We start from the raw sequence: 14,986 nt of genomic DNA on the forward strand, positions 1-14,986 counted from the left end.
CAAGATATTTTAAGTGCTGGAAATCAAAGATGTTGAAAATGCTCAGCAGATAGGCAAATACAGAGTTAGCTTTCATTCTAAGAATAGCAAGTCCTGCCACAATTGGACACCTGAAGCACTGCAGTTTTGGTTGCCTTTTTATGGAGGCATATTACATTGCAGGCAGATCACAGAAGGCTTACCGGGTCAATTCTTGGGAGGAAAGAACTGACTCAAGGACAGGTTGAGCAGATTTTGCCAATACTCACTGGAGTTTAGAAGAATGAGGGATGATACTATGAAACAAAGATTCTGAAAAGGCTTAAAAAAATAGATTATTTCCTCCCATGGGGCAAATTTAAAATTCTCTCATTGAAGATGGAGATGAAGAGAAACGACTTCTCAAGGAGTTCTCAATCTTCGGAATTCTCTATCCCAGGGACCTTTGGCAGTCAAATCATTCAATAAATTCAATGGTTATAGGGAGATGCAGGGAGGTGGATTTGAAGCCAAGATCAGATTAATCGCAATCTCACTGAATGGAAAAGTGGGCTCAAAAGGGGCACATGGCCTACTCCTGCTCCTATTTTGATTTTTTAAAAAATTAATAACATCTTAAGATCTAATTCTTCACTAGGTGCTTATTTAAAACCGTGGTGACTTGCTAATGAAATAAATTAAGGTGTGAAGAGGTTCATGAGGAAACCTCTGTAATATACCTGTTGGGTCATATGGGCTTGCTATTCCACAGTAAAAAGTTCTGTGAGCAAGAGAGCCAAGGAAAGAAGTGTGTATGTGTATGGACATGAAATACAGTAAAACTGAGGGATCAAAATGCATCAGTAAATAAGCAATAACCGAGATAAGCCTCTTATGGGCCAAGATTCAACAAGATATCTGCTAATATCCCTTTAGTAAAGAGACTACCATGAGATAATGTGCAACTCAGTGAGAGAGACAGGGGTTTTAACAACAACTACATGCAAGTTCAGTGCAGAGAGCAATGAAATTCTTGAAATGGTGACCTAATTAGGTACCACTATAGTGTGTTATAATGAATTCACAAGCTCAGGTACATTTCTGTCAGTGACAGGCATCCAGAGAACCATTTTGCACCATTAAGAAGCTTTCTATATGAAACTTAGGAAGAACCTTGTGGTTCTTAAAGCCAAGAGGAAAATGTGGACCATGAATTGAAAGGCATATAGACATGGTGGGAAATGGAAATCAAAGCCACTTGAGTGAATAAAATCTGTTCTTACAGAATTGAACATTGATAAATATTAACCATCCAATTTCTCACAAAGGTGATGGCATAAAAGCAGAAGTATAGATGAATCCACACTCTTATCTTCAGTTAATTTAAAATATTAATCAAAGAAGAAACATTTAAAAATGATTCAAGTTATAGTTACCATCTACTTACATATATCTACTGATTTAAGTTGGTGCTTTGAGTTAGAGCAACTTAAGTGTTGAAAGAACTTAGAAGCAAAATGCTCACTCCACTTTGGGTAGAACCCAACATTTTACATCTGTTGGGTAGTTTATTGACAGGTGTGTAACAACTAACAATAATTTGAAACTACCTAACTTTCCAAAGAGCACATGGTAACCTGTCACACTACATTTGCTTCTGTACATAATATTGCATTAAAGCCACAATGGTAACAGGTTACTTCTACCCAATTTGTTAACAAGCCAAATTGTGCTGGGTGATACCAGCTCCCTTGGAATGCACCAGCTGATTATCAGTCTTTTGCACCTCACGAAGTCATGGACATCCACATTTGGCGAGTTTCCTCTCCAATTCCTAGTGACTCCCTGAAGAGAGGATCTGCATGTGCTTTGCATCTGGCTCTCCGCTTTACATGAGGAGAGCTGGCATCAGAATGCTAAACCCCATTTGTTTTTGTTTTATTAATTATTGAAAGTGAAGTCATGTTTTCAGTTGTGTTAATTACATTTACTTTCTAATCTTTAGTATTAAATCAATTTTAATAGTTTTTAAAATGTCTTTCAGCTATTAAGGGAATTAAGGATCTAATTAGCAAAAATGAAGAGCTTGAAGACATGGTAAAATGCAGCTAATTGAACTAATTAAACAAAAGTTAAAAAATTGTTTCACTATATAGAAAACTTCTGGTGTGTAGAAAATTAAATCAATCATGTGGGTTCTCAGCCTTGAATGGCGTCAAGCTTCTTCAGTTATGTTGGAGCTGCACTTGTTTGGTTAAGTGGCTATATTTCATCAGAATCCTCTGGGAAGTCAGGAGGGAAGTCTCTTGCCACAGGATAACCATGCTCTTGTAGTAGCAGTATTTACTTGGCTGTCCCAGTTAAGCTTCTGGTCAATGTTGACGATAGTGAGGGAGTCAGCAACGGTGATACCATTGAACCTAAGGGATATTCAGTCAGACTCTACTGCTGAAAATGGTCATTAGTCAGCAATTAGTGATGTGAATGCTACTCCTCATCTATCAACCCAACCTTGATTGTTGTCTACTTGCAGCAAGCAGATGTGGACAGTTTTTATTCTGAGGACCTGTGAATCTTAGGTAATTAGTGAATATTCTCCATTTCTTATTTGATAATGGAAGGTCAGAAATAAAATAGCTGAAGACGGTTGGGCCTTGGAAAATTCCCTGGGGAACTCCTGCACTGATGTCCTGGACTCTGATGAATGACCTTCAATAACCACTACTAATTACTTTGTGCAATCATTGGATTATTTTTCTCTGGTGCCTAGATTTACCAAGGTTCCTTGACACCACACTCAGTCATGTGCTGTCTTGTTTTCAAGAGCACCCATTCTCAATTTCTCTTCAGTCCATGTTTAGAGAAAAGCAGTGAAAATAAACTGATTGGGCAGGAATTAGTAAAATATTAGATTGGTCCTGTTTCGTGTGGACAGAGCATACTGGGGCAAATTTTCCACAATGAAGGGTAGATGCCAATACAAATTAGAGCCATAATGTGCATTAGAGCCATATAAATTGATTGACTCAATTCCTTACAAAATTTCCACATTACAAGGATAAAATAATAATTTATTGCAAGAGTGAATGTCAAAACCCCAATTAAAAATACTTCCTATGGTTTACTGGACAAATGATTTACACCAAGGAAAAAGGATTTGATTTCTGATCTGTGCCAAGTTAGTTGAACTCTTAATATGGCCCCAGGCAAAACTGCACTCTTTGTTCAATATCAGCAGTCAGCTGCCTCACTAAAAATCTCACTAAACAGCATTACTTCAGTTATTTCGTCTTGTATTTTGTCTATCCTATAGATGATCATACATTTTTTCTGTCACAAATGTCACCAAGTTCCCATTATCCTATCAGGGAGGATAAAGAAAAAGGACACAACTCCATGGGGGAAGGAGAAGCACTCGTTGATTCCCATTGAGATTTTCCAAGCCTGCATCAGATGCCTTATCCTGTCCTGTTCACTCTCACTTCTGAGGGATAATGCTGTACAGATTCCTCAGCTGGAACAAAGTCTTATACAAAAAGCAAACTAATATTCATTTAAATTAAGATGGGCAATTTTTAAACTGGCCTTTAAATGAAAAAAAAATCAGTCACAAGTATGATGTTATTGCCCACGGTCACCTAGAGGCTTAATATTGCAGTCCTTCTGACTACTCCTATGTGTCAAAATCAATTACGAGTGCCAGAATTGAATATGCCCTTCAGGAAGTTGCAATCTTAAGCAAAGAATAAAAATTTTTGCTTTTTTTTTTAAAAAATCATGTGCAGAGCAGATCTTTCAAAATCATTTTTTTATTTCTCTTCAAAACCACAATTCAAGATATTTTTCCAATAATAACTGAAGAAACCACCAAAATCTACTTAAGTTTTACATCAATACATCAGTAAACTTGCTTTGGAAATGTATAATGTCAACCAAGTATTTTGTGATTTTTGAAATGGACACATTGTGCATAGAATACTGACCATAGAATACTGACCAATCATGCTTCTTTGTGAACACAATGAAATATATTAGTCAGTGACATAACTGGATAATTCAGGGCACAAGAACTCAGTTAAAAAAAAACAGGTGCCAATGGATGTCTCTAAATATGCAGGTGTAATCAGTCATAAGAAAATTATAGGAAATTATATTTTTTCTAAATCTGGTTTTAATAATCACAGATACCCAACTTTAGCAAAGATAACAATCAACAACACCCCTAACTGAAAAAAATATAACAAATATATAACAGTATAGAAACCAAAATGTTCAAGTCCTATACATGGTTTATAATATACAAAAGCAATTTCAATAATTGCAAGGAAAGTCTCCAGTTTGAATTGGGTTAGATGCCTCAGTTACATCTGCTCTTTACCATGAAGAATGTTTTGCTGCCGACTTGTTTAATAAAATTTATCTGAAAACTCTTAATGAACTGCTGCATGCTCAGTTCGCATAATAATATTTTTCCAATAAAAAAGCACATTGTTCTGATTTAACTGTATCCTGATCCATGCTTCTCTACAACAAAACCCTGAGGAATAAAACTGAAAAGGAAACATTATTACTATTTATTTGCATGAATTAGGTTACAACTCAACAAGTTAAATGAAAATTTACACCAAGGCAAAATGCTTGCAGTATGAATTTTGTTCATTTAAATCTTTAAAAGCACTTTGGAGAGGCATTACATAACTTCACTGCTGTTAATTAGTGCATTGTGAATAAGCTGAAATAGCATGTAGTTTAAGTGAAAAAAAATTCTACATCTGCCCTTTTTTCAGGAAGAATCACTCTCGGGAACAATACCAGGTTGTACAATTTGAAATATCTTGTGAAATGTGAAGCTTCACATTACTTTGAATTTAGAGAACTGATCCAAATAATCAATTGGAAGCAAATTAGCTAACAAACATATTAGTTAGGTTGCAAACATACACAATGTGGGTACAAGAGCAGGTCAAAGGCTAGGGATCCTGCTGTGAGTAACTCAACTCTTAACTCCCCAGAGCCTGCCCACCACCTACAATGCTCAAGTCAGGAGTGTGATGGAATACTCTCCACTTGCCCGGATGAGTGCAGATTTAATAATACTCAAGATGTTTGACACCTTACAGGATATAACAGTCCATTTGATAGGCACGCCATCCACAACCATTCACTCACTCCACCATCAACACATAGTAATAGTTTATACCATCTACAAGATGCACTGCAGCAACTCACCAAGACTCCTTTGACAGCACCTTCCAAACCCCACAACCTCTACCATCTAGAAGGACACAGAGTGCAAAAGCAGGGGAACACCACCACCTGGAAATTGCCCTCCAAGACACACACCATCCTGACTTGGAAATATATTGCTGTTCCTTCACCATCACTGGGTCAAAATCCTAGAACTCTTTCCCTAGCAGCATTGTCGTATGCCCATACCACAAGGACTGCATAGTTCAAGGCGGCAACTGACCACTACCTCCAAGGGCAATTAAATACTAGTTCAGTTTGCTAATCCATTTCCTTTGAATGAAGAAAATAAACAGGGTAAATAAAAAAGTGATACTTTAATTGAATGTAGTTGCAGAATAATACTGGAAATCCAAAGGCCTGATCCATTAACCCATGAGAATTCTATGGGCAATTAAGATGCCTAAAGGGCCATCTATATAAACTTAACTAAGTTGTCCTTTTAATTCATATCAAAGAGGATTTGATGTTCCCCTCCCCTTTTTACAGATAAGTTACTAAGGCAAAATAATTCTCTCTGAATTGGTCCCTAAAATTTTAATCAATTACGATGCATACTCAAGTTGCCTGTGCATCTTTCCAAGACTACGTGGGCTAGCCTTTAGAGATGGCCTATAAGAGTCCACATAGACCTTGTATTTCTTGTGTCTATGTATACCTAAAGTGCTTGCAACATCGATTAGTGTTCTTCCACAACAGAATATACGAGGGTAACCTAGTTATAAAATGCCTTTGTGGGTCTCTGTCCACTGCAGATCCCAAGAAATTTCTCTTCCCCTCCCCTCCCCTCTCCGCCCCCAGCAGCACTTCAAAAGATACCATCTGTAATTACAAAGGAATGCAGTCAACAACATTTTACATTGAAAGCAATTTTCAAAATAGAAAATACCATTGACTGAACCATTTATATGTACAATTTTATAGTAGCGATAAGAGACCATTTTTGCTCAATGAGAAAATTTAATCCAATCAGGATTCAGTATATTTGACATAGACAAGTAATATACTAGAAACCTGATGACATTTATAAATTGGGACTGGAGGGGAGTAAGTTGCCATGATCAAAATCAAATCTTAATTCTGAAAACATACCTCCAAAACAATGCTTTCTATATCAATTATTCCCTCATTTTAAAAAGTACAGGAGTTCCCCGAGTTACAAATGACGAAAATCCAACTTTACGCAAATTCTCCTCCTCATTTCTGAAGCATTTTTCATGCTAATAATAAAAATCATCATGGTATTCATCAATGACAATACAGAATATACTCCATTAGCTTAATTATGGGTAGCGTTAGGGTGTTCACTCGATACAATATTGGTACCTATAGAAAACAGACATTTCTGACTTACAGAAAAATCAGCTTATGGATAGAGTCGTCAGGAAGGGACCTTTGTGTAACACAGGAACTACCTGTAGTTGCTTATTTCATTCATATTTTAGATATAACTGTGCTACAAATAAAACAAAATCAGCAAGCAAATGCTATGTATCACCAGATTAAAGATCTCCAGTCTAGTGCGTGGCAAGGTTTTGGCTTCGTTTAAAAAGCAGCATGGATCAGAAGTTGCAGTGACTCATTTTAAACAAAGAGATTTTTAAAAATCTTCCAACTTCTACCCCTACAGAACGAGAGACACAGGCAAGCAGAAGTGTTAATACCTTCTCGCGTGCTTCCAATTAACTCACGAAATGTGAAGTTAGAAAGAGACAAAGACTAAAAAGGGGGCATAATTAACAGTACTACCAACCGAATTTTTCTAGTGATTCTGATTGCTTTAGTATAAATTAAAACGTAGGTGAAACTGAACTGCAGTCATGCCAGTTTATGAAACATTTTAAGTGGGTGTAGCCAACCCACTACTAGCAACTGTTCATAGTTACTTGCAATTTAACCCAATATGCAAGCCTAAGGCATTTTCTGCATGCCCACTAGTACTACTCACTGGAGACAGACTGGACCACCCACATAAGGAATTTGATAGGTGAGCGTTTAAGAAAAAATGTACACTGTGCATGCCTTTTGAAAGGAGCAAATACTTCCAAAATGTTTGTATTTGCTACTCATCATCAACTCTTAAATTTTTCCATTATTACTATATCAAAGAGAATGTGTGCAAGAGAAAATCGTACCTGAAAAAGACAAGGATTTCCAAATGTTTGGTCTCCCAAGAGTCTAACAGGTATTGCTTTCATAAACTGTACTTAATTCACAATCTTAATCTTTAAAACTTATCATTAGAGTGCAAGAACCAGAGGAGAATTCCAGCTTTTCAAAACTGGAAAACAAAATGAGTCCCAGGTTAAGATCAAGACGGTAAGTCCCAGAAAACAAAAAACTCATTCCTACCAGCAACAAATTTAGACCAATGTTGATTTCTAAATGTTTTCTTCGAACACGTTTTGAAGCAATCAATTTAAGCAGACTCAAACAAATATGATGAAAGTGAATACATTCCTACATAGGTATGTAGCTGAAGTGACAGATAAAGGCTGCTTTTAAGTACAATAGTATTACTATCAATGGCTCAATTATTATTAACTCTGCTTTTCCAGCTGTAGGGAATCTGACCAGTTTCCTTTAGCATCAATATCAGCAGAGGCAATATATGAGCAGCTATAAAGACAAGGTTTCCACAGTGGCTGAACACAAAAGTAGTGGACCAGAGATCTGCTCTTATTTAAGCCTTCCCAAATTGAATCTAACCCATAAAAGCAAACAGGTTATTTGATTTACCAACAAACGAAAATTTTCACCATCAAAATAGGTCCGTTCTTCACACTTCAAACACCTCCAGGATATTTTTTTTCTTTGCTTCATTGTTCATAAATGAGTCTCAGAACAAGTAGAAAACAGATGGTACTGAAGAGAATGTCCATAAGACAATGGTTTTCATTTCCATACATGCCACTCTCCTTTTCTTCCCAAATAAAATGGAGGAAAACTCCTAATTAAACTAGTCCATAATTTAAAAACCACACTACATGGATATGTAGGCACAGTAGTGTAGCGGTTAGCGTATCGCTATTACAGCACCAGCAACCCAGGTTCACTGTCTGTAAGGAGTTTGTACGTTCTCTCCGTGTCTGTGTGGGTTTCCTCCGGGTGCTCCGGTTTCCTCCCACATTCTAAAGGCGTAGGGGTTAGGAAGTTGTGGGCATGCTATGTTGGCGCCGGAAGCGTGGCGACACTTGTGGGCTGCCCTCAGAACACTCTACGCAAAAGATGCATTTCACTTTGTGTTTCAATGTACACGTGACTAAAAGATATCTTATATGATATTGGGTTATCCTGTTGTTGCAAAAGCCTAACTTTGCAAAAAAAAAAAATCGGTAATGATGAACATGGTTTTCGAAGAGTTATACAGTACGGAAACAGGCCCTTCAGCTCAACTCATCCATGCTGACCAAGTTGCCTACCTGAGCTGATCCCACTTGCCTGCAATTGGCCCACATCCCTCTAACCCCTTATCATGTATGTATTTGTCTAAATTACTTTTAAATGTTGTATTTGTACCCACCTCTGGAAACTCATTCCACATACCCACCACCCTGTGTGAAAACGTTGCCCCTCAGGTCCCCTTTAAATCTTTCCCCCCTCACCTCAAATCCATGCCCTGTAGTTTTAGCCTCCCCTAACCTGGGGGAGAAAACTGCAACCATTCAACTTATCTATGCCCTTCATGATTTTATACACCTCTGTAAGGTCACCCCTCAGCCTTCTACACTCCAGGGAGGGAAAAAAAAAGAGGTCCAGCCTATCCAGTTTCTCCTTACAACTAGGCCTTCCAGTCCCAGTAACATACTTGTGAATCTTTTCTGCACCCTTTCCAGCTTAATGACATCCTTGCTATAGTTAGGCAACCAGAACTGGACACAATACTCCAAGTACAGTCTCACCAACGTCTAGCACAGTTGTAACGTGTCCCAACTCTTATACTCCATGCCCTGACCAATGAAGATAAGCACGCCAAGCACCTCTTTCATCCCATCAACCTTTCATGGAACTATGTACTTGCACGCCCAAGTCTGTTCCACAACACTCTACAGTGCCCTGCCATTCACTGTTCAAGTCCTACTCTTGTTTAATTTAGCAAAATGCAGCACTTCACATGGTTCAGATTTAAATTCCATCTGCCATTCCTTGGCCCACTTTCCCAGTTAATCTAGATCCTGTTGTAATCTTGCCTTCTTCACTGTCCACTACATCAATTTTGGTGTCATCCTCAAACTTACTAACCACACCAACAACGTTACCATCCAAATTGTTAACACAGATGACAAACAACAGTGGGCCCAGCACTGATCCCTGTAGCACATTGGTCACAAGCCCCCAGTCTAACAACCCTCCACTATCACCCTCTGACTCCTACCATCAAGCCAATTGTGCATCCAATTGGCTAGCTCACACTGGATCCAACATTCTGGACTAGCCTACCATGCTGGACCTTATCAAAGTACTTGCTAAAGTCCAAGCAAATAGCATCTACTACCCTGCCCTCGTCAATCCTCTTGGTCACCTTATCAAAAAATTCAATCAAATAAATAAGACATGACTTCCCACACACAAAGCAATGCTGACTATCCACATTCAGTCCTTCCCTTTCCAAATGCTCATTTAGATGCTTAACTGTGAGAGTGCCCACTTCCACAGCCCACTCAGGCAGGGCAATCCAGATTCCAATAACCATCCAAGTGAAAAAATTCTTCCTCAGATTCCCTTTAAACCTCTTTTCCCTTAACCTTAACACATGTCCTCTAGCTTTTGACAGGTGTTATGGAGAAAAGCTTCCTAATATCTGTCTGTACCCCTATATTTTCTATATTTCAATTAGAAATCCCCCCCCCCCCCCCACCGCTTCCCTCAGCCTTCTCTGCTCTAAGGAAAACAAACCCAACTTCTCCAGTCTTTCTTCATAGTTGAAATGCTCCATCCCAGGCAACATCCTGGTGAATCTCCATTGCATCCTCCCCAGTGAAATCATATCCTTCCTAGAAATGTGGCGACCAAAACTGCACACAATATTCCAGCTCTGGTACAACCAATGTTTTGTGAAGATGTATCATAACCTCTCTGCTCTTATATTCTATGACCCAGCTAATGAAGGTAGCATCCCATATACCTTCTTCACCATGTTATCTATCTGCACCACCACATTCAGGGGGCCTTGAACTTGTATGTCAAGGTCCCTCTGTTCCTCAATAATCCCTGGGGCCCTACAATTCACTGTGTATGTCATACCTTTATTAGTCCTCCCAATGTGCATTACTTCAGGATGAAATTCTATCTGCCACCACCCTGCCCATTTCATCATTCAATGAATATCTTCCTGTAACATAAGACAACACATCCAAAATCTTTAATGTAAAGATAAACAGTAAAGGTCTCAGCACCAATCACTCTGGTACACCACTGGTCACAGGCCCCCCCAATCACAAAAAGATCCTCCACCATCAACAAGCCAATTTTAGTTCCAATTTGCCAACCTGCCCAGTGATCAATGGGCTCTAACTTCTGGACCAGCCAGCCTTGTCAAAGGGCCTTACAAGAGTCCATACAGAATAGATCAACTGCATGGTTCTCACACATTTTATAAATGAACAGTTAATGCTTTTCTAGAAGGCAGATATATCATGGGTTAATGGGTCAGACAAGTTATTCCATGAACATGAAACAAGAACCATATGCACCACAGTGATTTATTTTCACAAGAGGTAAACATTCAAAAGTGAAAGTGTATGACAATGTGAAACTGTTTAACTATAATTATACTTATACTCAATTAAAAAACCCACACTGCACAGCGTGATGGAATAATGTACAATAGAAAATGCTCAACCAATTTCTTCTTAACCAGTAATCAAATGAATACGGAAGGCCAGAAAGGAACTTCATTGATAGCCTTATTTTAAAAAAACTTACACAATGTGCAAAGCTTGTTTATTGCCAAAGGTAGAGCAAAAGACAAAACGTTCCATCAAGAAGAAAATCAGTCTAGGTTAAACCAGAACCAGAAATTACAGCATCAACACTACCAACTTTCCTATTGGTTCTGCTAGCAATGTTTAAATGACCATGCTAAGTAAATCCAGAATTTGCTTAATTAGAACTGAAACAACTAGATACGAGGAAAATTTGCTCTTATAGGATTTGGAAACAGTTTGTACAGTACACAAATTTTACTACTGAAACTCATCCTTGCCTATTCCAATCATTGTAAATACATTTCTATTTAAATTACATAATGACCACAGACAACTTTATATCTTCTTCATAAACTGGCCAGATCAAATTGACAGGCACCTGAAAGATAGCAAACATTTTTCCACGATTTGTTTCTGCAGTGTTCCATTTCGCCCCAGTTTCTGTACAAGGCAAAAAAAAATTCAAAACAATCAAGCAATTGTACTAGCTCTGCAAAAGAAATGGACAGACTTTACTGGTTTAGACAGAAGTATATGTTTTATCTAGTGGTCAGCTTCTAGTCCTAAGTTTGTTCCCAACAAAATACAAGGAAGAGGCACACTCAATCCTGATGCCCCTCATCTCTTACCATTTTAAAAAAAAGCTTTGCTTTTCCACCAGAGGATGACCTCACATTTTTCAACAATATATTCCATCTACTACATACTTGTTCTTTCATTCAGCCTGTTTATATCCCCTGTAAAGCCTCTAAACCCCCTTCACAACCCCCACCCAACTCTGCATCATCAGCAAACTCAAATATCACACATCTGCTTCTGTCATCTAAATCACTGATACAGATTGGGCTGCTGGAGTCCAGCACTGAGCCCTGTGCTGTCCCATTAATCATAGCTTCCCCACCCAAAAATGACCCATTTATTTCTATTTTCTGTCCGTTAACCAATTCTTAATTCACACCCCTAAAATTAGTCATGTACTCTAATTTCATTTCATAATCTCATGCAGCACTGTATTGATGGCTTCCCAATTAAGAAATACACAATATGCACTGGATTCACTCTTCTTACCATTTCCAAAATCAAAGATTTGTCAAAAATCCATCTGTCCAACCCCATTACTATTTTCTAAGTGCGCAGTAATAAGGGATTAAGGGATTCTAGCATTTCCATACAACTAACTGATTTGTACTTACTCATGTTCAGTCTCTCCTTTATTAAGTAGCAAGATTACCTTTGCAACTTCCAATTTGAGAGAAGCATTGTAGGTTGTGGGATCAAGTCCCACTTGAGACATTTAAGCACAAATAACTGGGCTGATATTCCAATAGCAGTAAGGAAGTGTTACATTTTTAATGAGATGTTAAATCAAGATCTTTTGCATGGACATAAAAAAAATCATGAACCTATTTCGAAACAAAGTATATCCTCCAGAAAGTATATCACAATGTTCAAAAAGATCATGTGTCCATTACCTCATTGCTGTTTCTGGAAGCTCACTGAGGACAAAGCTCTCCCACGACTCCCATCTTCCAACAGGAACCATCTTTCATTGAATGCCAGTAACATTCACATGTACACCTTTAAGATGTCCCTACATGCTTCCCCAGGAACATTACAAAATTAATAATGATCCCAAGCTACAAAAGGAGGTTAGAGCAGCTAACCAAAAGCTTATTCAAAGAGGTTAGTTTAAAGGTAGAAGGAAATAGAGGTAAAGAGAATTTTGAGAAGCCTTAGCTGCTGAATGAACAATCACCGATGACAGAATGACCAAAATTGGAGAATGTCATAATCCTGGAAGAGATTACAGGGAGATTTGAAAGTAAAGTATGCTTGCAAATGCTAAGGACCAAGCTTTTGATTCTTTAACCAAACTCCTGGCTAACTTAATACCACCTTCTGTGTGGCTCAGAATCAAATTTTATTTGACAAAGCTACATTAAATGCCTTGGAGCAATTAAGCACAAACAAGTTGTTCCTGAAAGGTGCGACAACAATAAAAACTCTCATTCCAAAAGTACAGGAAAGAGGTAATGGATTAAACTGAATGGGAGCCAAAACACATTGGGAGGAAGCATGAAAGAAAATAACAGAAACAGGGGAGGGGCAAATAGAGAACTAGGAACTGTGGGTGGGAAGCACCAGACAGGAGGTCAAAAGAAAACATCAGACAAAACTTTGCAAGAGAGCCGTTAGGTGATGGGTGGGTTGTGCATTGGGGCAATGGACGGGAGGAGACAAGTCATTGGAAGCAGGGTTCAGATGGGGGAAACAGACAAGGGAAAACAATGCATAGAGAAGAGGGGGAAGGGAAGAGGTATGGGATGGGGAGTGGGAGCAGGGGGGAGGGATGGGGGATGAGAAGGGACGGATGGAGGAGGGAAAGTGAGGGTCGGGAGGGGGAAGTTAAGGTGAGATGGGGGATGAGAGAGGGCAAGAGGGACGGATGGGGGGGCAGGGGGGTTAGAGAGAGAACCGAGAGAGGGCAAGGGGGGAGGGGGAACTGAGGGCAAGGGGTACGGATGGGGGGGACCGAGAGAGGGCAAGGGGGGAGCGAATTGAGAGCAGGGGGGACCGAGGGGGAAATAACAGGTGGGAAGGAATGAAACAAGGGACAATTGGGGAAATTGGAGGGGAAAAGGTTTTTGGGCTGGAAATGGGACAATAAGCAGAAGGGGATGCAAAATGGGGACTTCGTGGGGCAGTAAAGGGGGTGGAGGAAATAGCCAGGGTTTGGGGGGTGGGGGGTGAGGGATGTGCAGGAGTAAGAGGAGGAGAGGGTGGCGGTGAGAGGACGGGTAGGTGCGAGTGGAGGTGCCCGCCAGCCCCTACCTGAGGTAAGGCGGTGTTGAGCTGCCTCTGCAGCGAGTCCCTCTCGTGGAAAGCCTCCTGCATCTTGGCCTGACACAGGGCCAGCGACTCCTGCGCCTCCCGAAGGCTCTCCAGCAACTTGTCGCGCTCGTCCAGCATGTTCACCATCAGCTGCTCGAAGTTGGCCTCGGTGTCGGCGCCGTACTGCGAGCCCCGCGGGCTCAGCGTGTCCTCGCTGATGGTCGGCATCACCTCGCACATCATCTTGGGTCGAGGCCGGGATGGTGGGGGTGAGGAAGGGCCTGGGCTCACACCGGCCTCTCCTGTGGTGGGGTAGGTGGAGGGGGGGGGGGGAGATGAGTGCGAGGCGATAAATAAACTAAATGATCGATGGAACGGTTTTAAAAAACAAAAACAACAAGCCCGCCCCGCTCCGTCAGCAGAGCCGGCGGCAGCCACAGGCCGATCCGGGCCCCGCACTCATCGCCGCCAGCCGCAGCCCGAGTGAGAGATCCAGGGCAGTACACAAGCCGCCGCCGGCGCCTCCTGCTCCTCGCTCGGCCTCGGTTAGTGTCGCCCGGGTGGTCCCGCTCCGATTGTAATCACATCGCCATCGCCGCCGCTCCTCGTACTCTTCCTCTCTCGATGCTCCCCGGAGGACGTCCTCGACCCCGTCAAAATGTCTGCGCGCACGCGCGCGCGCGCCCCCTCCCCTCTGGTCCTCCAAGCCCCGCCCACGGTCCTCCCAGTCCCGCCCCCCCACCACCGCCTCCCGGCTCCTCCCAGCCCCGCCCCCCCACCACCGCCTCCCGGCTCCTCCCAGCCCCGCCCCCCGACCGCCTCCCGAGTCCTCCCAGCCCCGCCCCCCCCACAGCCTCCCGGGTCCTCCCAGCCCCGCCCCCCCACCACCGCCTCCCGGCTCCTCCCAGCCCCGCCCCCCGACCGCCTCCCGAGTCCTCCCAGCCCCGCCCCCCCCCCACAGCCTCCCGGGTCCTCCCAGCCCCGCCCCCCCACCACCGCCTCCCGGCTCCTCCCAGCCCCGC

At 41.3% G+C, this 14,986-nt stretch overlaps 1 protein-coding gene across 4 annotated transcripts in view; it reads right to left on the reverse strand.

Moving 5' to 3' along the window:
• LOC127577624 (liprin-alpha-1-like) overlaps nt 1-14,659 on the reverse strand; it is a 118,057-nt gene extending 103,398 nt beyond the window's left edge. For 3 of the 4 annotated variants that reach the window (XM_052028928.1, XM_052028926.1, XM_052028929.1), the window contains exon 1: nt 13,965-14,613. In XM_052028928.1, the coding sequence (XP_051884888.1) occupies nt 13,965-14,207 (243 nt within the window). In that variant the 5' untranslated portion in view covers nt 14,208-14,613. Of the gene's footprint in view, nt 1-13,964 lie in introns of all 4 variants that reach the window. The other variant, XM_052028927.1, reaches the window with a different exon arrangement.
• Between the last annotated feature and the right edge of the window lie 327 nt (nt 14,660-14,986).

This window comes from Pristis pectinata, chromosome 14 (genome assembly GCF_009764475.1).
Source record: "Pristis pectinata isolate sPriPec2 chromosome 14, sPriPec2.1.pri, whole genome shotgun sequence".
NCBI classification, from domain to species: Eukaryota; Metazoa; Chordata; class Chondrichthyes; order Rhinopristiformes; family Pristidae; genus Pristis; species Pristis pectinata.